At 39.2% G+C, this 25213-nt stretch overlaps 1 protein-coding gene across 3 annotated transcripts in view; it reads left to right on the top strand.

Annotated features, from left to right (window-relative positions):
- SLC26A11 (solute carrier family 26 member 11) overlaps nucleotides 1-25213 on the top strand; it is a 1037522-nt gene that overhangs the window by 563252 nt on the left and 449057 nt on the right. For all 3 annotated transcript variants that reach the window (XM_044068078.1, XM_044068080.1, XM_044068079.1), the window contains one exon: nucleotides 16580-16707. In XM_044068078.1, coding sequence (XP_043924013.1) covers nucleotides 16580-16707 — 128 coding nt within the window. The remainder of the gene's footprint in view (nucleotides 1-16579; nucleotides 16708-25213) is intronic.

Genomic DNA, 25213 nt, shown 5'->3' with positions numbered 1-25213 from the left:
ACAGGCCTTTAAGGAGAATAACAGTAATTATACAGAATATTATATCATAAAATAGCAGAAAGTATTCTAACAACTAAGCCATCGTGGGAATGGAGAAGGGATATTCTGCCGATAGGGATGACTGAAATTTGGTATATAGACAATATGCAAGAGGGGGCTAGAATTTATTGGAGAAAACTGACAAAGGAGACAAAGTATTAGGAGCAAATAACTAGAGAGGGAAGATGATAGAATGGGAAGATGCCAAGAATTTATTTGGACTGCAGATTTGAGATTGCCTTCCCTATCATGGATTGATATCCGAGTTTAGGCAAAGAGAAAGAAACGGGGTATCCTAAACAAAAGACCGGCACTGGTAGAGTTTTTAGCAGAATCTAGAACAGAAACTGCCATTAAAACTAGAATAATTAGTAGAGCATATAAAATATTGCATGATAACTATAAGAATCAATCAGAGGAGGTTAGAAAGGATTGATATGAGAGACTGGATAAGCAATTCACAAAGAAACAAGGGAGGATATTTGTATGTCTCCCAAATATCACCACTGATCCCAGGAACTATCGACCCATTAGCCTGATAAGCCTGGTCTGCAAGGCCATGAAACGTATCATCATGGAACTCATAAACAAAGACATTGATAACCTCCAAACTCTGGATCCCACCCAGTTTGGGTTTGTGAAAGGCAGATCATGCCTCCTGAACCTGATCAACTTCTTTGAGGCAGTCATCAAAGCCCTGGATGAGGGTAAGGTGGTTTCCACAGCCTATCTTGACCTCGCCAAGGCTTTCGACACCATCCCCCATTTTGGAATTATATCTAAACCCACTAAACTAGGTATAAATCCCTATGTCACAAGATGGGTTGCCAACTGGCTCACTGGCAGAACCCACACTGTAAAAGTTGCAGACTCCAAATCTGACCTCAAAGCAGTGACAAGTGGAGTACCACAGGGTCCCGTCCTAGGACCTCTCCTGTTTGGTATCTACTTCTCTGAAGTACAGGCTAACATAAAAGACCTCTGGCTAACGAAGTTCACAGATGATTGCAAACTTGGAGCCATAGTCAAGTCCCCAAATGATGTGGACATCCTACAGAAGGGCCTCACTGAGACAAATGCTTGGTGTCAGAGCCGTGGCCTCAAGCTCAATGCCAAAAAGTGCAGCATCATCCCCTTTGGGGAAAAAACTCTGTACCCGTAGGCAGCAATCTACTTAACACCGAATGCGTGATAAGAGACCTTGGGACTCAGGTGGACAGTAGTCTCTCCTTTGATAGTCACATCGCCACAGTAGTCAGGATGTCCTTCTGCATGGCACACCTCATCATAAAAGGGTTCTCATCCAGAAAAAAAGAGGTCATTGTTCCCCTCTACTCATCACTCATAAGACCCATTATAGAGTACAACTCCCCTTTTGGAATGTACCTCACAAGACATCTGCAGCAGCTGGAAAGGCCAAAGAAGTACCTCACAAAGAGGATTACTGGCCTCAAACAAATGCCCTACACTGACCGCCTCAAAAAACTCCAGCTTTACTCCGTAGCATATCGCCTACTCCGAGGTGATCTCTGCCTAACATATAAAGCTACATCAAACCCAGAGCTGTTGGACATGCTGCACCTAAAGAAATCCCAATCCCTTCGAGCTACACGCTCTAGGGACCTAAACCTTGTCACCATAATAAACAGGACATGCTGGAGGGATAGATTCCTGTCCCAGAGACTTCCAATACTCTGGAACAAGCTACCCATCTATGTCAGGCAAAGTTCTTCATTAGCACTCTTCAAAAAAAATCTTGATGAGTGGATGGGAAATAGGAAATACACCTCGGGGATCATTTCTGTGTCTCTGCTGGACAGTAGCATAGGAAAATAACTTTCTTGGGTGGCGTAAGCTATGGAACCTTGCTGGCTAGGCTTATGAAGGCCCTTGGGCCGATAGCCTAGTACCTACCCATGAACCTATAAATATGCAACAAAATCTAGAAGATTTAGGATTTTTGTTTGGAAATGTTTACATAAATATTTTTATATCCCAAGTAGACTCGAGGGAATTTTTCATCAGGTAGATAGCAAATGTTGGAGGTGTGAGAGGTAATTGGGGAACATGTTTTCTGGGAGTGTGGTGGTGCAGACGGTAGCGTTGTTGCCTCCCAGCAAGAGGTTCTCCCGTTTTATTCTCGACTGGAGTGCAGGGAGTGCCTTCTGTGTGGAGTCTGCATGCCCTCCCCGCGGTTTGGTGGGTGTTCAAAAGACATGCGTAAATGGGCGTGCCTTCACTGAAACTTGAACGTCGAGCTGGCACCTCGGCATTTGTGAAAATCAACTCCCAATCATTAGCGGACCGGAGTTTCGCTGTGGTGACCCCTAACCGGGAAAAGCCGAAAGACATTTTCTGGGAGTGCAGTGAGTTGGTGGACTTTAAGGATTCCCTGCACGATGCCCTGTCAGAGATGCTGGGCAGGCAGATTGATGTGACAAGGGAGAAGATTTTTCTGACCTATGATACAAAATCAGAAAATGTCTAGACATGGGTAAGGCCTTGCTGTCCCTAATTGTGGTGGCTTGCAAAAAAGCAATTACTAGAAAATGGAAATCAAAATGTAAATTATATTAGAAGTAGTGAATATAGTAATGGAGATAAAACAACTGGAATTGAGATCTTGAGAAAAAGTTAGGAGCAAACTACACAGGAAAGAATGGGAATTGTGGGAACAATGCATACAGGGGAGGAATGAGGTTTAAAGGAAGGCAGGACTTAAATAAGCTAGGTAATGTGTGAAAGCGATTGGGTAGATTATAAATGATGCATAATGTTTGCAACTGGGAGTGTCTCAGTATGGTTTGTTATGTAAAATGCTTGCAACTAGGATTCTGTCGTTGTGGTTTGTTTTCACTTATATAAATGTATGATTGCTTACGTCGTAAGTGATGGTTTAATAAAGGTGTTTTTTATTTAAAAAAGGGGTCAGGAATTGAATAATTTATATGATGTTGCTTAGATCTTATAATATATAGCAATATATATGAATCATAATGTGTATTAATTTTTACTTGTTATTACAGTTTGATTACTTTTAAATAAATGTGCCTAAGTCACAAGTGATAATTCAGTAAATGTGTTTAAAAAAAAAGAAAAAAGATTTACAGCATTATCTTGACATTTTTCTTATTTTCAAATTTCATCTTGAGTTTTTCATTTTTATACTTTTCTGTGTGAGCCTAGACATGCATACATATATAGATATATGGGTTCATTTGAAGTGTCTGTTATTTGACTGTAAAGTTTTACTATCCTGTCAAATCTAGTTGCTTACTGATATTGTATATGTGGAGCTTTTCTCCCTGGGACTCTGTTGAAAAGGATGTTTTGCTCAGTTGGACTGTCATGGTTAACAAACACAAATAAATAAGTAATATCCAATAAACCTATTTTATTATTTCAACATCATAGTACTGGAGAATGTCATTGCCAACTTGTAGATGTTTGGTTCAGCTCTAGCTGGAGCAGTGTAGATGGGAATTCTCAGTTAACAAAAGGGGTAGAAATGCTCCACATACACCACTGATCTGACCAGTGACTATGGAGTAGGACAAGGCCAAGAGACCGAGTTGCGGGAGAAACCTGGTGTGTAATTACATAGAAAGAGAATATGAGAGACTATGAATTGTATATTTTATGTACCTGAAGAGCATCCGTAAGTGAGTTCAACATAAGGGCCTATAGCTGAGGTGGGAGTATAACCACCAAGGGGATGCAACTGCAACCCAAACTTGGATAGGTCTGAGAGAGAGATCTGATGGAAATTATTTATGGAGAATGAAGTTGCATGGAAGATGAAGTCCGGAGGCAAGTCAGGAGGCTGGTTCCCTGAATATTATATTCATCCTCATCAACCCCTTCTTTTTCTACATGGGGTTGGGCTGTCATGCCAGCTGTCACCATCTTTCTCAAATCAGTGTAACCACTCTCCTACCTTCTTTGAGGTCATGCCTGATTGTCGCATGTCCTCTGTCATGCATTCCATCCATCTCTTTGCTAGATGCCCTTGATTTCTCTTGCCTTTTCAATGTCTCCCCAGATCTTCTTCAGGTTGCCTTCTGCTTTCTTGCACATGTGTCCAGACCACCATAATCTGTTCTCCTTGACCTTCTCTGCGATTAGTGCTACTTTGGCTTCTGCTCTGGTATCCTTAGTTCTTTGTATGTTGCACAGTATGCATCCTGCCACTCATTTCAGGCACTTATCTCCATCACTTCTAGATTCCTCAACTGCTCTGAGTTCACAGCCAAGGTTTCTGTGTCATACAGCAGTACTGGTTGCACCACTCTTTTATACACCTTACTTTTCATCTTCTTTGTCATTTCTGTCGCACACTACCCCTAACACTTTGTGCCGTTTCGCTGCAGCCTCTCAGGTGCTAGCTTTGACCCCTCATTCAGACTTTTTTTCCTCAATAACTTCTTCCAGGTACTTGAAGCTGTTCACCTGTTCCACTATTTCTCCTTCTAGCTCATCTTTCAGCTTCTTTTGGTTCCCACATTTTCTGCAGTGTCAACTGCCTTGTCAGTATCCAGTTTCATCCCGTGCATCAGTTACGAATTCCATTCCCCTGTCATTTGCTGAAGTTCTTGTTCAGAGTCTGCTTGTAATGCTGTCTCATCTGCATAAAGCAACTTTGTTGATTTTTCCTGTAAGACCTTAGTGTTAATGTATTGCATCACCAGCAGGAGCAGCAGTGAGCTCAGATCTGAAAACTGATGAGCACCCACTTTCACTGGAAACCCTTTCCGAGTCCAAGCATGGTTCGTGCTTCTGTCATTGGGTCCTTGTACATAGCCTGCATTAATTCTTCCAAGTTTTCCAGTATGCCAAACTGTTGCAGGACTGCCCAAATCAGCTTTCTTGGGACCTTGTCATATGGCTTCTCTAATTCTGGGAATGCCCATTTGGACTCTTTCCTGTTCTCTAGCTTCTTCTCAACCACCTCTCTCGCTGCAAACATCAGGTCAGTTTAGCTGCATCCTGATTTGAATCCAAACTGCTCATCTCCCAGCACTTTCATGCAGTGTGGCAGGTGTTTGATACATCTGTACTGCCCACATTTGTGAATGTCCCCTTTGTTCTTATATACTGGCACTAGGATGCTTATTCTCCAGTCATCTGGAATCCAACCTTTTCTTCAATTCTTCCTATTTCCTCTTCTTCCTGAGGTGTTAGAGCCCTGAGTATTTCTTTCAATGTTTTTGCATTAGTCAACTTTCAGGTCTTCAGCCTAGTCTGTAATGACCTTGGAACATTCTCTGACTTTTTTTGCAGCTGATTGTGATCTTCAGTGTTTTGTGCTGTGGGCACTGTTTCACTGGGGAAGACTTTGCAATTTATGACTCTCTACCCCAATGCCCTTTCCTTACTAGGAGGAAATCTACCAGAGTCATATATTGTACATACTTTTTTTTAACCAAAAACAGATTTTTTTAGTTATTACTTATGACACAGGCAATTGTACATGTATATAAATGAAAGCAAACCATACTGACACAGTTTCAGTTGCAAACGTACATCATATTTAATTTTCTGTACATTTTCAATTGAACATTATATAGATCATTCAATTCCTGCCTTCTCTCTAACCTCATTCCTACTCCAAAACATTACTCTGCATATATTGTTCCCACAATTCCCATTTTAATACGTAATTTGCTCCTACCATTTTTTATAGATCCCACTTTCAGTTCTTTTATCTCTGTTTCTATATTCACTACTTCTAATATGGATGGTTTAGGCTTTGCTTTCCATTTTGCAGTAACTGCTTTTTTGACAGCCGCCAGAATTAAACTGAGCAAGGCCTGACTGTATCTAGGCAATTCAGATCCTTTATCACACCTCAAAAAGTTCACTTCCTTTGTTGCACCAATTTGCTCACCCTGTATTTCTGATTGAGTAGTTTACAGGGGAATTTTTAAAGTCTGCCAAGTCATTACACTCACAAAAATATGTTCCCAATTACCTCTTTCTTCCCCATCACATTTCCAATATTTGCAATCTGCCTGAAGAAAAATTTGTTGGAGTCTGCTTGGGATATAAAAATACCTATGAAAACACTTCCAAGCAAAAATCCTCTATCTTCTAGACTTTGTTGATATTTGGGAGCCATACATATATCCTGCCATTGCACCACCAAGAACAAAAACAAAAGCGATAAACTAAGCAAAACTTGCCAACACTCACAACTCCGATTCAGTGGTGAATAACCACTCTGAAAATCCAAATCTGCTGTAGCAAATATGTCAAAATAGTAACGCTGAACTCCAATGAATGAAAATAATTTATTTAAGCCAAACAACTCAATGTAGCTTTTCGTCGCCGCTCTGCACCAACTTCTTCAGAATTTAAAAACAGAAAACTTGCACCATTACAATGGCTTACATAAATGCAATAAAACTAAACTTGTGATCAACACGCCCCCCTCCTCCTTCCACCTAATTTAAAGGTACTGAGCTCACCGAGCATAACTTTAAAATGACAACGATCGCTGCCTAGAATCTAAAATTAAAGTTTTACTAATCATTATGATAACCTCAAACAACCATATATATGAAAAATATAAAAAACATATTCTATACATATATATCAATTATAAATTATTAAAAAATAATATTGAAAGATCACAAAAAACATTTTAGACTACATTATTACAAAGTACAAACATTTAAATGCCCACTCTATCTAAGGCATAAAAATACAATAAAAAATGCAACTTCTTCTTCTTTCGGCTTTTTCCCGGTTAGGGGTCGCCACAGTGGATCACCTTGTCTGCACATTAATTGGCAGTGGAGTTTTACAGTGTCGAGTTGCCAGCCCGGCGCCCAACCTTCCACAGAAGGCACACTCACATGCACACCTAGGGCCAATTTAGAGTGTCCAATCCACCTGCAGCATATCTTTGGGATGTGGGAGGAAACCGGAGCACCCGGAGGAAACCCACGTGACCACAGGGAGGACATGCAGACTCCGCACAGAAGGCACCCCAGCCGAGGATCGAACCAGAGAACCTCTTGCTGTGAGGCGGCAATGCTAACCACTGCACCACCGTGGCCGCCCACAATAAAAAATGCAACTAAATTACTTTAACTTATTATCACTTGTTTTAACGAGATTATTTAGCTGCCAGTGCCTCAAGGGAACATAAGCTACCATGAAAGATAATGTCCAGTACTATACTAATAGGATATGCCCTACCTCTCTAAGCTTCTCAGTTTGAGAACACTACTAATTGATAGCATGTTATTGAGGCCAGGGTAGTGGTAAGCCTCCAGTTTTAACTGCCACATTAATTCTCTGAATTCTAATCTCAGATATTCCGGGCCCCCCCCTATTCTCTGAGCAAACTTGGTCTATCACCGAAAAGGTGAACTCATGACCAGGTTTATCCTTAATGTGCTTTGCCAAGGCGTTTTCCATCTTCTCCTTCATTGCGTACAGATGTTCATACAGCCGTTCCTGTAACTTTCTGTCCGTCTTGCCTATATAAAATATGGGACAAGACGAGCATTGGGCCAAATAGACTACCTGATTGCTTGCACAATTATAATAATTATCGCAAGCAGGAGACATACAAAACATACAGCAAAGTAATACAACAACACAAAGGTCGCCCCAGGTGGTAGATGCATCTGATTTAATTAAATGTAAACACAATGTTCAGTATACTTTAAATGGGTTCAATATATATACAATTATACTGGAATTACTATTGCTCAAGAGTTTTTTTCTCTGTTTTCTAAGGGATTTAAATTTGTCCCCACTAGAATACCTGATATAGCAACAGTAATAGTGGATTTACAACTGTATCTGAGAAAATTAAATTTGAGTATAATGTTTTCAGATAAAAATGTGAATATGCGAACTTGTAAAATCACTAAAAAAAGTAGTATATTTAATCCACCTTTACACCCACTTATTACTGCTTTTGAGAAAAATAGTGAAGGAAGATATATATAAGATATGGGGGGAGAAAAAAGAACATTCTCAAATTTAAACTGTAAAGAAAGAAACTTGTTGAAAAGTTTAAAAGAAGACAGGAGAATACGTATTGTGACACCTGACAAGGGTGGAGGGATTATATTGTACAAATTCGGAAGATTATACTAATGTTATGCAAGATATTCTTTTTAATGCTGAAAATTATTCTTTATGTTCAAAAAATGAGATTCACATCTCATATCAAAGGTTCGACAGTTACTTGTATGAATACCTCCTGGATCAAAGGATTTCTAAAATCGAGTATGATTTTCTTTTGAATAAACACCCCAAAATTCCGGTTCTCTTTGGTATACCTAAGATGCATAAGAACTTGGAAAAACCACCCTTCAGGCCTATTGTAGCAGCTGCGGGCTCTAAAATACATAATTTAGCAGTATATGTAGATAAAAAAATAAAATGTATTGTAGAACAGTTTCCACATTTATTAAAAGATTCCTGGGATTTTCTTGGTCAACTGAAAAGTGAACTGTGGTGCCCAAATTCCTTTTCTCTAACCACAGATGTTCAGGACTTATTTTCATGTATACCAAAACAAGAAGGGTTAAAGTATTTTGAAGAAACACTCTTTACCAGTTCTTCCTTAACATCTGATGAAATTGCTTATGAGCCTTATTTTGGAAAACAATTACATATACTTCGAGGGGGAATATTTTCAACAACTAAAAGGAGTTGCGATGGGAGCAGCTTGCACCCCCTTGTATGCAAACTTGGTTTTACTAGGGTGGGAAAGAAAACATGTTTTCCAAAGTGAGTTTTTTTCTTCTAATATATTATTTTATGGTAGATTCTTGGATGATGTATTTGTTTTATGGAAAGGGAGCTCAGATAAATACCCTTTTTTACTCAATATTTAAATGAAACCACTAATTTCTTAAAATTTACTTTTGAATTTCATGATCAAGAAATTAATTTTTTAGATACCAAGATCATTAAAGTCCAAGACAAATACATTTCCAGAATCTACCGTAAAAATACTTTTTGCAACAGCTATTTACATTTTGATAGCCACCATCCTATTTTCCAGAAAAAAAGTATAATTAAAGGTCAGGCTATGGGAATTGCTAGGTTGACATATTTAAAAATTGATGTGATCAGGGAATTTGTACTCTTGAAGGACATGTTCCTTGAAAGAGGTTATCCTGGGGATTTTATAGATCACATACTTACATATGTCCTAGACAAATGGGGTAAAAAAATATACACCCCTGTTGGGCAAAGGATTCAAACCAACTAATAATGCAGTAGTTAGAACTAATGAAGAAAATCAAACTGATTTTCAGCAAGTGTGTGTAATACAATACAGTCCTTTGTATTCTCAGGTTAAGGGAATAATAATGAAGAACTGGAATATTTTTAAAACCAATAGTGAAGTATTTCGGTCAGTGGGTGACAAACCTTTATTTTCTATGAAAATAGGACCAAATTTAAAATCAATATTAGAAAGAGGTAATAATCATCAAGATATACAAGTGAAAATGGGAGGGAGTAGACCTTGTGGTAGATGTCCTTATTGCTCATATATTCTACAGGACAACTCTATTAGTATTGAGAAGCAGAACAAAAGTTTCATTTTTTTGAAAAGTGGTAACTGGTATATATATATATATATATATATATATATATATATATATATATATATATATATAGCCAGGTGTGACACGTGTTCTTCCTTTTATGTAGGAAATACAGAGAGGTTGTTTAAAACCAGGATATATGAACATTTATATGATATAAGAAACAAAAAGAAAACTAATGCGTTATATAAACACAGTATGTCATGTGCTGATTTTATTGGTTTTAAGTTTGCTATTCTTGACTTTGTTCATGTGGAGGACTGGCAAAATGTTTTAAATAAGAAGGAATTATTATGGCAGTTAAGGTTAGCCGTAGATTTTCCACCAGGATTAAATGAACATTTGACCATTTTACCTATTCTGAAAGAGAAGGCAGAACAAGTTTAACAGTTTCACAAATCACAACACTCGTTTAAAACACACATTATGTAGAGAACCCTTTTTTAATAATTTTTTATAAAAAAAAGTATATTTGATAAATTCAGTGTTTACAACTTTGTATTTTTATAATAGTTCTATTATTCATATTTATAAAATTCATTTTATGCATATTGTGAATATATGTTTTAGAGTTCAGGTTGACCATATATAATATATATACATATTGTTTTTAAGTTCATTATTTAATAATGTGAATTTGTTTTTGTGATTTTTTCTACTTTAAGTCTAGAATATTCATTACTATTAATATTCATGAACGGAAAACATTCATTGATGGTATTGGTTAGAGGTGAATCAATTATTATGTAGCATACTATATTTAAACTTGATTTGAATGGTGTTTTTTGGTTCTGAAGAAGTCAATTATATTGACGAAAGTGCTAAACTTTTATTCTAATAAATTGATACTGAGGACTTGCAACTTCAGTGCTTTTTTTTTTGGTTAATGTGACCAAATTACCTAGAGACCGTTTTTACACTGTTGAGTAGCTAGTCCTGATCTAGCACTCAGTTAGAATATAGTGTTTTATATATATATATATATATATATATATATATATATATATATATATAGGTTTACTATGGAAATTACGAATCAGTTTTGGTCGACCATTAACAATGTTGACCTGAAATGCTGAATTCCGAATACTAAACCACAGTGAAAATGAATACGTCGACCACTGTGGTTCGATGTACTCGACATAGCAGGAGGTGACAGCACTTGCTTCCTGCTATGCATATCAACTTACCATTGAACTCTACAGTCAAAGGTACATTAATTCTGCTATTTTGCAGGGGGGCTATGCACCCCTGCACCCCCACACATTAAATATACCAACTCCGAGATCACACTTCAGTGAGGAACAGGAGAACTAGCCCATTTCCTCACTGAAGTGTGACCTCCCTTCCTAGTGTCAGTACATCGCTTCTCAAATGATCAAGTGCACAAGTCATCTCGATCATTTTCGTTTGGCCTCTGGTGGTTCGCTTATATGCCCTTTGGAAAACCTGATTACAACCTTCAGTGCTTCAACTGCCTGCACTTCGTTTAAGTCATGGTAAACCTATGTATAACATAATCTAGTACCAAAGAAATGTAGTTTTCCAGCCTTAAGGATAGTACACACTTTTCTTAAGGAAGAACAAATCAACAAAAAAGGGAATTTAGTCTTACAGGAATGACTGCTCTGAATATTGGCATATGAATTACTAAAGCAGGCGCTGTCACAACTTGGTATCTAAGATCCACGCCAAAGATCATTTTGCATTCTTATTAAATATAAGAAAAAAACATTCAAGCTGGAATTGCTTGTGAAAACCATGGTTTATTAAGTTAAAACAAGAGGTAAACACTTTTACCCATATCAGAATTTACCTTTTTGTTTATATATACACATATATGCACACACAGACATGCATACAAGTACATACAAATATGTTTGCAGGTCAAAACAGTAAATGCTTTTTATAACCTGTAAATAAGAGTGAATGTTCTTTTGTATGACGTTATTACCAGAAGCCTTTTTTACGAGATTGCAGTGCAGTGAGGTCAGGGAATTTTCCCTCCACTGCTGTGTGATCCTGGAGTTGGTATATATATAAAATTAACAGGAGGTGTGGGAGTTACAGTGGGGCTTGCATCCTTTTATTTATTTTTTCTTTTAGTTTTTGTTGATTTCGATCATTTTAGAGTCCATCTAAAATTATCATTCACTCCTTTAAACATTCAGTGTTTGACAAACTCATACATGTACTCTTATGTTGTACGTATGTTTGATATTACTGACAAAGCTTAGCTGTATTTATTTTATTTATTTATTTCCAGTTTGATGACAGGGGAGTTCATTTTCAGTGGAGGCCCGGGGAGAAAAGCTCCGCATTGCATAGTTAAGTTACAGATGCCATCATAGTAAAGTAAACACATTTACAATTACAAATACATTTCATGTTCGAGAACAGGAATAATTATTTGGTTACATAGCAATTAAATATTTAAGATGCCAGTAGTGACTTCATTGAAAGAGAGAGTGATGACTTAGTTGAAGTAGAGGAAAGGTGGAATGAGCGATTTACAATATGTACATTTATGTTAGATTAGCTTGTATTCAGAGTTAGTCAGGAGTTTAATAATTCAGGATGGAGTAGGGTGATTAGGCTAGGTGGGGAGTGCAGTTGCATTTCCAATTAGAGGAAAGGTAGGAATCTAGCTATGTTTTAAAGTTATCAAAGTTTTCACAAGTCCTTAGTGAGGAAGGAAGAGAATTCCATTTTTTGGCTAAGGAAAAGGATAATAGAAGCTGATCAGCAGGGCGGTTGGGCTTGTGGACAGTGATCAGGTTTTGGTGAGTGGATCTTCGAGTTCTATGTGGGGTGTATGGTTGTAGGATGTTGGTTAGTGCAGGGCATTTAGTAGGTTGAAATATTAGTCTGTGAGCTGTAGTAATTTGGAGATGGTCTAGATAGTTGGTGAGTTCATCAGTTTAACAAATGAAGGGCAGTGCAATGATGGGAGGGGTATTTGACTTTGGTGGCAGATTTAGAAATTTTATTATAACAGACTTCCAGTTTGGAGTAGAGAGAGGAAGCTATGTTTGTTAGTAGAGGAGCGCCGTACATTAGTGAGGGGAGTAGATAGGTAGTGGCAAGAGTTTGTCTTGTGTAAAGGGAGAGAAATTGGATGTTTCTGTATAGTATGCCAGGTTTTACATGTGTTTTCTTAATGTTTTGCTGGATGTGAGTATCAAATTTTAGGTGGTCATCGATAGTTACCCCAAGTAGTTTAGTGAAGGGAACAGCCTCTATAGTAGAGTTGTTATGGCTAATAATTTGGGATGAGATTTTATCAGGAGGGAAGGATTTTGAAGGAGAGAATCATAGTATTTTGGATTTGTTGGCATTTAGAGAGAGGTGGCTTTGAAGCATCCCGTTCTCAATGGTAGAGAAGGCAGTTTGAGTCATTGTTTGGAGCTCAGGGAGGATAGAGGCGGAACACACTAAAGTTGAGTCATCTGCATATTGTACTATTTTGGTGCTGGGTATGGCTGTGTGGAAAGCATTAATAAAGATGTTAAACAACATTGGACCGAGTATGGATGCCTGGGGTACCCCAGTGGGGGTAGGAAGGAAGGTTGAGGTGCCTTTGTCCATTTCTCAGCTTGAGATCTGTTAGAGAGGTAACTAGAGAACCAGGAAAAGGTTTTCTGAGAGAGAGTAAGGTTAGAAAGATGGTTCAGGAGATGGGTGTGGGAGATGGTATTGAATGCCTTGGAGAGCTCTAGTAGAACGGATACTATTTTTACCGAATCATGGGCAAAATTTATTGTATCTAAGAAATTGAGAAGGGCAGTGATAGTACTATGGCCAGGTCGGGAACCTTGTTGGCTTGGAGTGATTAGTTGGTGTTTGGTTAGGAAAGGCATAAGCTGAAGGTGGATGCATTTTTCCAGAATTTTGAGATTGAGGAGAGGATAGATATGGGGCGGTAGTTAGAGATACTATTGTTGTTGCCTCCTTTATGGAGATGTAGAATAAAGGCTGCACGCCACAGTTTGGGCACATAAGATTCCTATATGGATCTATTGATCAGGATGCTAATGGGAAGAGCGATTCCATCTGCGGCAGTTTTTAGGAAGAGAGATGGAATATTGTCAGGGCCATTAGAGCATGGTTATAGCTTAGAGTAATTTTTTTATGTAGGAGGTTGAGATGGGTTTAAGTTCAAATATCAGAGGAGGATTGGGGGTATGTGTGGTGTAGGGGCTGGGGAAGATTGGATTAGTTGAGGGGAAGGGTTGTTGTTTGGGAAGGTCTTGGTCAGTTCTGCTATGGAGTTGAATAGAGAGGCTATTTAAGGATCAGATATGCAGGTGTTGGGCAGGGATTGTTTTTTGTACCTGGGTTGAGAAGGGAGTTAATGGAATTCCAGAATCATTTGGGTTTTTTGGAGTGGTTAGACTGGAGTTTGATATAGTAGGATTTTTTTGTCTCTGATAATTTTTTTTTTAGCAAGGTTGTATAGTTGTTTATATTTAAGAAGAGTTTCTGTCTGCTTGTTTTGATGGTATAGTTACCAGGATTTATCTCTTTGCTGCATGAGTCTTTTGGTATCTTTAGTTAGCCATGGGGCGGTATTGGTTTTTATTCTTTTTGTTCTTGGTGGAGCTAGTGAGTTGAGGGCAGTTTGATGCCCATGCCCTAACCCAGCAATCAAGGAGCCTCGGTCCTCACCACTAACACCAGAGAGGGCATTTCATATAGGAGGAAAGGATAATAAATACACAGCAAAGTGCAATTTCCCTTAAGAGCACACAGAGATCACAGTCAGTCTGGGGCTGGTCGCTCCCTTGCTCTCCAGGTCCCCAATAAGACTCCCCACTGGCACAGCTTATAGGGTCCAGATGTCAGCCTAGTGGGCAAGCTAAAATCTCCAGGACCCTCTCTGTCCAACCAGTGCTTCATGTCCCTGCCCAAGTAGCTGACACACACACTCACGCACACTTTGAGAAGAGTCTATACAACCACACAGGCACTCCTGGGGAAGGCTAGCGCAGGTTTTCCAGCTGTGCCCCTTTTATTCAGACTATATGGTAGTACTACTTGCCACCACCCACTAATATGGATCAGCTACTCAAAGGCCCTTAAAAGGGTGTCCAATTATTACTGTACAATATTATTATCCAGTTGGTAGTACAGCCCACTGCTAAAGCTATTAGAGTGGCTTTGCACAATTTTACCAAAGGCATGCAAGTACTCTTAAGAGCTTAAATTATCTCTATGCAAAACAGCCACAGTTAAAAGGTTTTAAAATATTTAATAAAAAATAATTAAAACCACAAGACAATACTTTCTACTACACAGTGCTAGTCAAGAGTTCAGAGATCACACAGAAATACTTAAAGTAATTCAGTAGTACAGTTCTGACATCATAGGAAAACACTTAGTCTAATCTTTCTAGTTCCTAGCTATTTCTAAAAGAAAACACAAGTCTAAGATAACTTGCATATGAGCAAGACAGTGCTGTGAGTTGGATGATCAAGACAAAAATGCTTCATGCCTTCTGATTCTTTCTGTTAAAATTGCTATTGCAGTCCTTGTTCCCGTTACATCATTTCACACGTTCCTGGTGTTCCCAAACTAATGGATGCTACATAATTGTTGTCTTGTACCTGCAGGAAACTACATCAATAAAAAAGACATTCCACATGTAAACTCTAGTAATTATTTCTTAAGTTAAAACAGTAGGCAGGATGCTTCATCTAGACCTGCCAGAGCTGAATTGTAAACATAAACGAGAGTCATGAAATGCTTGTCTTAGCTTTCTTTACAGCAGAGGACAATGTTGTTACATTTTTTTTAAGTTCAACATTTAACAACATATTCTTTCATTTAAGAAAACAAGCTTGTAGTTCAACATTTCACAATATTTTGTTTCAATTAAGAAAACAAGTCTGTAGTTCAACATTCATGTTTACAAATGATAGAATTATATGCACAATTCTATCTGGCTAGGCTGGCAGCCTTCACAGGCAGTTAAGAAGGTTGAGCTGAAAAATTCTATGACATTGTGTAGAGGAAGATATTTTAAAGAGTTCCAGTTTGTTTGTTTTAGGGAGTTAGAGAAAGGTGTGGGGCTGAAGTTTGTAAGATTACGTGTGTGAATATATTTGTGTAGGTGAGGAGAGGAGTGGGTTGCTCAGTGGATGAAAGCAGACAGGTGGTCCCCTATAGAGTCTGGTAGGATGCCTGAGTTTGACTTTCTTAAGATGGGTGACTAGGATCCAGTCTAGTGTGGTACCTGGGGGGGTTGTTTTGTTGGGTCTAGTAATGGAGTTAGTTAGTTGAGTAAAGTTGAATAGATTGATGGATATGGTGGGATTAAAGTTATTGATTTTATTCCAGTCTATGTTTACATCGCGTAGTATGAAGGTCTCTAGCTTAATATTGTTTGAGGTCCATAGGAGAATTTCTTCAAGTGTTGTGATATTATTACCAGGGGGACGTAAAGGGCCATGATACAAATGCTTTTATGGTTATTCATTTTTAATAACCCTATTACTACTACTGCATTATTGAATGAGGAATATGATTAGGGTAGGGAGTAATGGAGAGTAGGTTAGAATACATTAAAGCTACCCCACCACCTTTTCTATTCATGTATTACTCATCTATTCATGTATTTACCACTAAGTTGGTAATGCTTACATTTCAACTTAACTTGAGTTCATCTGAATATGTATCATAAGATTTTAATTACTATGAACAGTTTGCAGGTATGAGAATTTCAGTAAATGCTGATGGATTTATAAGGGAAAAGGGCTAACACAGAAACAAAAATGGATAAAGGGCAAAAACTAAGCTTAAATGCTGCATAGAACTTAGTCACTTGCTCATTCCATGGAGTATGAACATGTTTGTAAGACCTGGACCATTCTGTGTTGGCAGTATTTGTACTGTTTTGTTTTAAAACGGTTGCAACCCATTAAAGTGGATCTGTTATTCTTGGCTTTTTTATTTTTTAGAAGTGGATCTTTTACCTTTCTTTGCTACATTCTTCCTGTGCCTGTGGGAAATCCAGTATGGAATCCTTGTTGGGATTGGTGTTTCTGGGATCATTCTTCTGTATAATGTTGCCAGGCCCAAAGCAAAGGTAAGTGATAGTCAAACTACTTTTCTCAAGGCATTTAGCAGAGACATATGGAATTGGCAGGATGTTTGTGAAGTTTTATAGCATAGTCCTTACTGTAAAAGCATAGCCCTGCTGCTCAGATGACTGGTTTAAACTGTACTTTACAAACTTTGACTCCTATTCAGCCTCTGATGATCACCTAATCATGTCCACATTTACAGGCATTGAGATGTTGTAATGTACAATAGTAACAAAGCTGCAAAGAATTATACTTAATTGCAGTGTCCACCGCTGGTATCTGCCACCTCCAGTTTAGTATTTTCTGTATAAAATAATTGCAGGATATAAATACTCTATATTGGTTTAGAACAAAGGTGATCACATTAGTTGTGGATACTACACAATAGCATGGTGTATGACCACACACTTCTTTGACAATTGACCATCATGGGTATCTGTTAAAAGTGGTACTCAGAGAAATAAGGACCCTTATATTATGGTGATGGGCAGTACCTGGCATTACTGTAACTGCTGTTTTTTAATGAATTAGGATTCATTGTTTACGTACTATTCTAGTTTTAAGAAAGTGAGGGGGGAAGTGCCAGTTAAGTACTATTTCCTTTAAAGAGAGCCAGTCTCAAATGTAAAGACAGCAGAAGTGCTCTACCTTTGCTGAGGTAGCTAAGGTATGTTCTGATAAATGCAGTTTTTGACAGTAACACAGAGTGCCATCACAGATGATCTGAGTGAAGATTCTGTCAGTTTTTGTCTCATTTAGACAAGCCACTTTGTTTTTTGACAAACTTTCATGAAGTACTTTCATGAAGTATCCAGTAGACTGTTTGATTACTGACTGATCATACAGCTTCCCACCAAATGTGCTAGTCCACTAGTTGTTGTTGTGTCTTTCGGCTTTTCCCGGTTAGGGGTCGCCACAGCGGAACTCCGGTCCGCTAATGATTGGTAGTTGATTTTTACGTGCTGAGTTACCAGCCCTGACGCACAACCTTCAATGAAGGTACGCCCATTCACGCATGTCTCCACGCAGAAGACGCTCTAGCTGAGAATCGAACTGGACAGCATCTTACTGTGAGGTGACAGCGCTACCGCAGCACCACCACCACGGGTCGTGCTAGTCTACTAGTCCATATGAATATTTGCTAAGTTTTACTTGTGCATGTGTATACTGCTTAAATGCAGTGTTTTGAAAACATAGACACTTGTATTTGAAACCATGTACTTTTCACTGCCTCCTGCTTTTTTCATCATTTTCTGGACTAATCCTACTAAGCATGTGATGGTCTCTTCCTTGTATAAGTCCACCCATTCTTTTCTCAAGGTGTAAGTGTCAAGTGAAGAGCTGTTAAAATGTCCTACTTTGGCCAGTTTTTTAAGCCTATCCCTTTTCCCATTCTCCTGTGATGTGTGGTCAGATACGTATCCCAGATGACAAAGATGTATTCCTGTATATTCCTGGGGTACAGTGGAGATGTGTCTGCCTGTTTCCTTAAAGGGCTACCATTCTTGTGATCCCTGTGGATACATCAAGGGTCACTACCCGAGTAGACATATCCATTGCCTTTCCATTGAAAGAGGTATGCAGGCCACAGCTTAAACATCTTCCGATGTCATTGGCCTTCCCAAAGCCATAGCCACTGATTGAAACCCATTATAGCTGGCTTCTCTGACAGTCAGCTAGCCAGTATTAAGCTGTAATTGTTATTTAAAAGTCCAGTCTTTACACTGTCTACTCACTCTGCTCACTGACTTGTTCATAGGTTCGGCTATCGGCCCTAGGGTCTATACAAGCCCAGCCAAAAAGGTACCCTGGCTTTTGCCACCCAAGAAAATTATTTTCCTGTGCCACTGTCGAGCAGAGCCACAGAAGTGATTCCCAGGGTGACTTTCTATTTCCCATCCAATCATCAAGATTTTTCTTGAAGAGTGCTAATGAGGAGCTTTGTTTGATATAGGTAGGTAGTTTATTCCAGAGTATGGGAAGTCTCTGGGACAGGAATCTATCCCTCTGGCATGTTCTGTTTATTGTGGTGACAAGGTTTAGGTCCCTAGAGCACATAGCTCAGAGGGATTGGGATTTCTTTAAGTGGAGCATGTCCAACAGCTCTGGGTTTGACATAGCTTTGCGTGTTAGACAGAGATCACCTCTGAGTAGGCGATATGCGACTGAGTAAAGCTGGAGTTTTTTGAGACTGTCTGCATAGGGCATCTGTTTGAGGCTGGTAATCCTCTTTGTGAGGTATTTCTGCAGCCTTTCCATTTGTTGTAGATGTCTTATGAGGTACATACCAAAAGGGGCATTGTACTCTATATTGGGTCTAATGAGTGATGAGTAGAGGGGAACAATGACCTCTGTTTTTTTTCCTGGATGAAAAACCTTTTGTGATGAGGTGTGTCACGTAGAAGGATTTCCTGACTAATGTGGTGATGTGATTATCAAAGGAGAGACTACTGTCCACCTGTGTCAAAAGGTCTCATCACACTTTCGGTGTTAAGTATACTACCGCCTGTGTTGTAGTTCATGGGTACAGAATTTTTACCAAAGGGGATGACAGTGCACTTTTTGGCATTGAGCTTGAGGCCATAGCTTTGACACCAGGCTTCATCACTTTTTTTCGGTCAATCTTTGATTTAGATTTGTATCTTAATGAAACTAATCAGTTTTGCACATTTTGGTGAAAAGAATCTATGGTTTATATTGCTTGCTTTGCTGGTTGCTTTGACTGAATGTTTTATTTTAAAATTGTCTTACCAAGTAAATCCTGCAGAATGTTAGAAAATGTAACTGCTCCTGGTTTACAGTGCTGCTAACCTACTGAGTGTCTTCTTTGATCAGTAAAGGTTACTTTTTCTTGTTTTATTCTTTTTTATAAAAGTCAGCAACACTGTCAGTGGAAGAACATCACTAGCTTTATGGGTTGTAATAGATTACATTATTGGTTGTATAACTCTATGCTTTTAAAAGTAGTAGTGTTGGATTCTTAGTGAGGTATACTTTTTTTAACTTTAAATGTGTTTAGAAAACTTTTTGTTTCTTCTGTAGCACAGCATTCTGGTTTACGGTATCACTTGCTGTGTGTACAGGATGAAGCATAGCTGTCTTGCTATGTTAAGCATGTTATAGCACTGTGTCTCTCTAGCCTGTGCCAGTGATGAAGAGGGAAAAAGCCCCGACTGTGTCTCAGATGACCTCTTAGTGGCTCTGCTGCTTGTCAACACAGGTGGGGATGATGACAGTGCCCTTCCTGGGTTGAGAGCATTCTCAGACACAGCTTTGGAAGATCTCTGGTGAAGGTGGGGGACTTGTGAGGTGTTTTAGGTGGGCAGGGCACATGGATTAGGCCCAGTACACTACAAGAGCCCATTGCATGCCAACACCTGGGTATGAGACAGGAGTACAAAGGGGCAAGGGAGCTAGCAGAAAAAAAAAACACTCCCAAGATGCAGTGGGTGTAGCTGCACCCTCTGGTTCCTTAATCTTATCCGTGGCCCTGGACATGGGTCAGAATTAGCATTTGAGAAGTCAAGGGGGATCCAGTAGACTTGAGGGTAGCTGATGTGCAGCTGCAGGAGCCAAAAAAAGAACTACAAAAATGCTGTAGTCATGTGCCTCTGGCGGTTACTGTGCCTAATGGTGGTTGTCAGTGCAGTTCTCCTGCCCAGTGTACACTGTGTAAAACCCTTGGTAACCTCTGGATAATTTATCAGTCTCTAAAACAGGAGTTAAATCCAATATTTTAGTGGTGAGTATTGTTTATATTCCAATTAAAATGTTTTGCCTTTATTAAACATTGACCATTGGAGAGCAGACTGTAGTGATTCTTCTTGAGCCCCAAAAGTCACTGTATGCTTGAAGAGTCATGGACAGTTGTCTCAGTACAGCTAGGTTTCATGATCATTGCAGCCCTTTGTAGTCTGTAGACCGTGACCTTTCACACTATGGTCTTTTTGGCAATATCTGCTTGTTATAATGTGTGAATGAATTAACACATTTCATTCATGCCTGTCTTTAAAAACAATGAGAATTTGGTAGTGATCTGTAAAACTTGTTTTAAAATATATGAGCATATGAAGTAGTAAAGCTATGGATGGTACATGCCTGTTGGTCAGTGTAGTTTGGTTATTTATACAGCTGGCCATTATTTGGTTTCCATTCCATGTTTCTTTAGACCCTGCCATCACTGCCTGGGCATGTGCCACCTTGAATTATTCCCTGCCCTACTGTCCTCTTGTTTTTGACTCAGCATATTTTCTAGTGTGTCCATATCCCGTGCCTTAAGCTTTCCCATAACCAGCATCTACCACCCCTTCACCTTCTTAATTCAGTCTCCAGAATGTAACATAATTCTTTCAAGTGTGACCTAAGCTGTAAGAAAGAGATGCATTGACCCTCTGTTCCTCAAATGCACACTTTGGTGATATATCCCTACATCCATTTTCATTACAGCCATCCTTCATTGAAAACCTGCCCAACAAAGGATTCACTTGACAAGGAAAATTGTTTACTTCTGTGTCTTGCAAATTTGCAGTAATTTCACTGCCCAGCCTGTGGCTTATACCTGCAGTTTATCATTACCACAGGGGATTTCCCAGAATCTGAAAGTTCACCTGGGGTAATATTATTGAAAGAGCATATGTTGCAACCACAACTAAGAAAATTGATTAAATGAAGGGCACATCAACACAGCTGCAGTGTTCATACAATCTGTCTCCATTCATAGAAATACAAACTGTATAAGATGGGTGGACCCTTGTTTACTGATTTAGTGAAGATGTGTGTTTTTGTCAACCTTGACTTGGTTCTAAGTGTGGTATAAAATATGCAACTCAGCTGAAGACTTATTAGGATATCCAGCTGCCCCCCAAGGCTTAATTGAATGTTTAAGGTCAAGATCTGTCCCTTACATGTTTTTTTTTTTTTTGTGACTTACTGTCTCCAGGGTTCAGTGTGTGGGCCTCTACTCTTCATGAGTTTAATTTATTCCCTCACACTTTATTGTCCTAAGCTCCTAGTAGTACTATATGCATAGAACAGGATGTCATCCTTCCCAGTACAATAAAGATCCCCTTTACCATGAGGTCCTAAGAATACTCACAAATAGCTTTAGTGAAAAATGCTGAGCACTGACTTTAATGAAACTAAAGTTATGATTCTGCCATCAATGCCAGACTTCACAGCCTTATAATATGGCATGTCTGTTACTGGCCATTCTTCAGACATTCACGTAGGTGTGGATATGGGTGTGTCCCTCCTTGCCCTTCACCCACAAACATGCGTACCAAGGTCCGTAGTCAATCACAAGCCGGCTGCATCATCATCAGGTTGTTTCTTCAGAGGAAAAAATTGCTAATGGCAGTGGGTGTTTGACACAGAAGCATGATATGACAGGAAATGCATATCCCAGCTATGGAACAGTATTCAATAAGTTATAAGCTTTCCTGAAAAGAATGCACTAGTTCACATTGCTGTCACTAAAACAAAATCACTGTCTGTCTTTGAATATAGCTGGAAAAGATGAACTTTACCATTGAACTTCGAATATCTTAACTTTCAAACTCCTGTAACTGAACCTTTGGGAAACATGCTCACTCTACTCACATCCTTCCATAGTCTCCACACTTTCAGTTCCTTATAGAATTCTCTCTCGAACCCCATACTGCAGTGTCCTGTGATGGCATGATTTTCTCTGTTCTTGAGTCCAGACTCTGGAACAGTGTCCTCATGGCCATAAGGAGTGAAAACAAAACATTGAGAATAAAGCTACAGGCCTCAGTTTCCTACACTGCTGCCCCTCAGCACTTCACCGCGTGTAGTCTTAGCTAAATCACTGGGCAGAACACTTCCTCTGAATCATGTTGATTTATGGATCTGCCAACAGATACTGGCACTGCCTATGTACATACTTAATATGTGGGTTAAACAACAGTTTATCATGTGTGGACCTATCCTGTTGGTGTATTCTAAGTTCCTGTGACCCCACTTCATCTTCCCTTCTGTGCTAATATTGATCTACCAGCAACAGCTGTTAATTCTACTTTCAGTTATTTTTTTCCTCACCTTTGTGTACCACAAATTCCTGAATAGATCAAGGAAGCTGTATTATTACCACACCTACTCAGTGATGTAGAGAGACACAAACTCCTGGAAGCAACCCTGATGACCTTTGATTAACTAGCGACAAAGGCATTGACGAAGTCAGCTAGGGAGGGTAGGAGCCAGTGGCCAGTGCTGGATTTTCCACATTGGTTGGAGGCTTGGTTCACTACATCACATCCAAGGTGAAAGCCAGATGCAAAAATTAACATATGAGTTGGAATGATTGCTAAGCTCTGCAAAGCACTGTGACTAGATTCAGTGTGCAAAGAATCATTCATGTATGCTGGGATGGTATCAGGGATGACACTTTAGCAATACAAACAAAAACCTCCAGAGTGGTGGGATCAGGGCCCAAAAAATCCCTGAATATGACTGGATGATGACTTCCTCATCAACTGCCTCTTGCCCTTGCCATTGGCCAAACAGTCATGGGATTAGAGAACAAAATGACATATTGATTGATGGAGGGGGTCTGAAGGTCAGCAGAGATCAGTGCTGGAAAAAAGATATAGAAAACTTTAAAGGAAACTCTATTACTGAAACACTTCTGTCCATAGGCAATTTGGCCACATAAATCCACTTGCATGTTGGTTTGGCATAATGGCTAAGGTATTCTCCTCATAGATTCAAGGTTCGGGGTTTGATTATGACCTTGTGTTATTGTCTAGGCTTAAATGGCGCTTCAGCTCAGTTAGCCTAGTATTCCCCTGTGGAGGGTGGGGTTGGTATAATGGTTAAGGTGTTTACCTTACAAATACAAGGTATAGGGTTTGATTCTCATCTTTGGAAGGGAAGCTGGCTAGACATAAAATATCCCAAAAGGGCAATTAGCCTAGTATTTACCTATGAACCATTATGTTTTAATCAATATATTTTCAGAACTGTAATGACTAAAATAGAAATATTATTTTTGTACATTTAGTTTGCTCTGTGTTCAATTGAATTTTATACCATGATCCCCCCAAAACGTGCACGCTGATTGGCCAGCGTGCCCGTTGTAAATCGAGTTATACTAATGGAAAAAGGTCCGGTCGCCCGGACTTTTTTCCATTAGTATAACTCGTTTTTTTTAAACACTGTCTCGCTATGTTAAATGGGTTTAACATAGCGAGACAGCTTTAAAATAACCAACGGAGATGTCCGTTGCTTATTTTAAAGCTGTCTCGCTATGTTAAACCCATTTAACATAGCTTAGGCAGTGTTTAACGAGAAAGCAAGATCTCCGTTGCTTTTTATGTCTCGCTATGTTAAATGAGTTTAACATAGCGGACAGTTTTAAAATAAGCAACGGAGATGTCCGCTGTTTATTTTAACTGTCTCGCTATGTTAAACTCATTTAACATAGCGAGACACTAAAAGCAACGGAGATCTTGCTTTCTCCGCTTTTGCTCAACTCTGATGTACTGCGCAGGCGCAGTACATCAGAACTGCCGGATGCCAGACATCTGCGGAAGGGCAGTAAACAGGCATTATACTATGCCATTATTTAAGAAAAGTAACAGTTTCTTTTCTTAAATAATGTCATGGTATAATAGCAATAACCACTTCTGGTGTGGTAATGCTAAATTTACCCACGGTTGGCTTTGTTTGGTCCCTCGGGCTTCGCCCTCGGGACCAAACCACACCAACCGTGGGTAAATTTAGCATTACCCACACCCAGGCGTGGGTTATTGCTATATTATAGCATTTGTACTTGAATCACATCTGTGTTGTATTTTTATGTCTTTTTCTTCCCGTTACCTGCTGACTACCAACCCGTCAATGACCAAACCAATCCGTTCATTCCCCTGTAGATGAGAACTGGTCATGAGACTGTCTTCCAGGTAGCTAGCATGGTTTCTTCTATACCTTACACACCTCCCCCATGACAGGCTGAATGAGCAGGAGCACCATATTGCATGCTCTTTTTGGCATGCTGCCTGCTGCATTGAACACACATACTGCTTGTTGAATGCTTGTTTCTGGCTCTTTGAGGCATATACTAGCACATCCTACCTTTGCTAAGTGTGGCCTAGCATTGGATTTTCACTCTCTCCCATCCCACCCCCCAGCATCTCCAGTGCCTGGTTTGCTATTAGATGCTGGGTTGTGTGGATCACTTGTCATGGCTTTATCCTTGTGTACCACAGACATGGCATAACAATGGCATTGTCTGAAATTCTGTAGTGTTTCTGGTTATGGCAGCGCGGATCAGCCCACTAACTCATTACCCAGTGAAATTAATAATACCTGAATAAATAACTGTCTTCCTTTTTAGTTTTCCAGGATTGTTTTGTTTCTGTATCTCACTACTTAGTAGTAGAAGCCTCTGACAGTTCTTTGATTCTTCATATGTTGCACGTTCTGAAAGAAGAAATACAGAAGGAATAGGGCCCACATTTATGTAGAAAGTACAGTTGTGTTGTAGTTCAC

The sequence above is a fragment of the Protopterus annectens genome, chromosome 4.part0 (assembly GCF_019279795.1).
Source record: "Protopterus annectens isolate FY-2018-M chromosome 4.part0, PAN1.0, whole genome shotgun sequence".
In the NCBI taxonomy this organism is placed as follows: Eukaryota; Metazoa; Chordata; order Ceratodontiformes; family Protopteridae; genus Protopterus; species Protopterus annectens.
The sequence above is the reverse complement of the archived record's forward strand: the minus strand, read 5'-3'. Positions and strand labels throughout refer to the sequence as shown.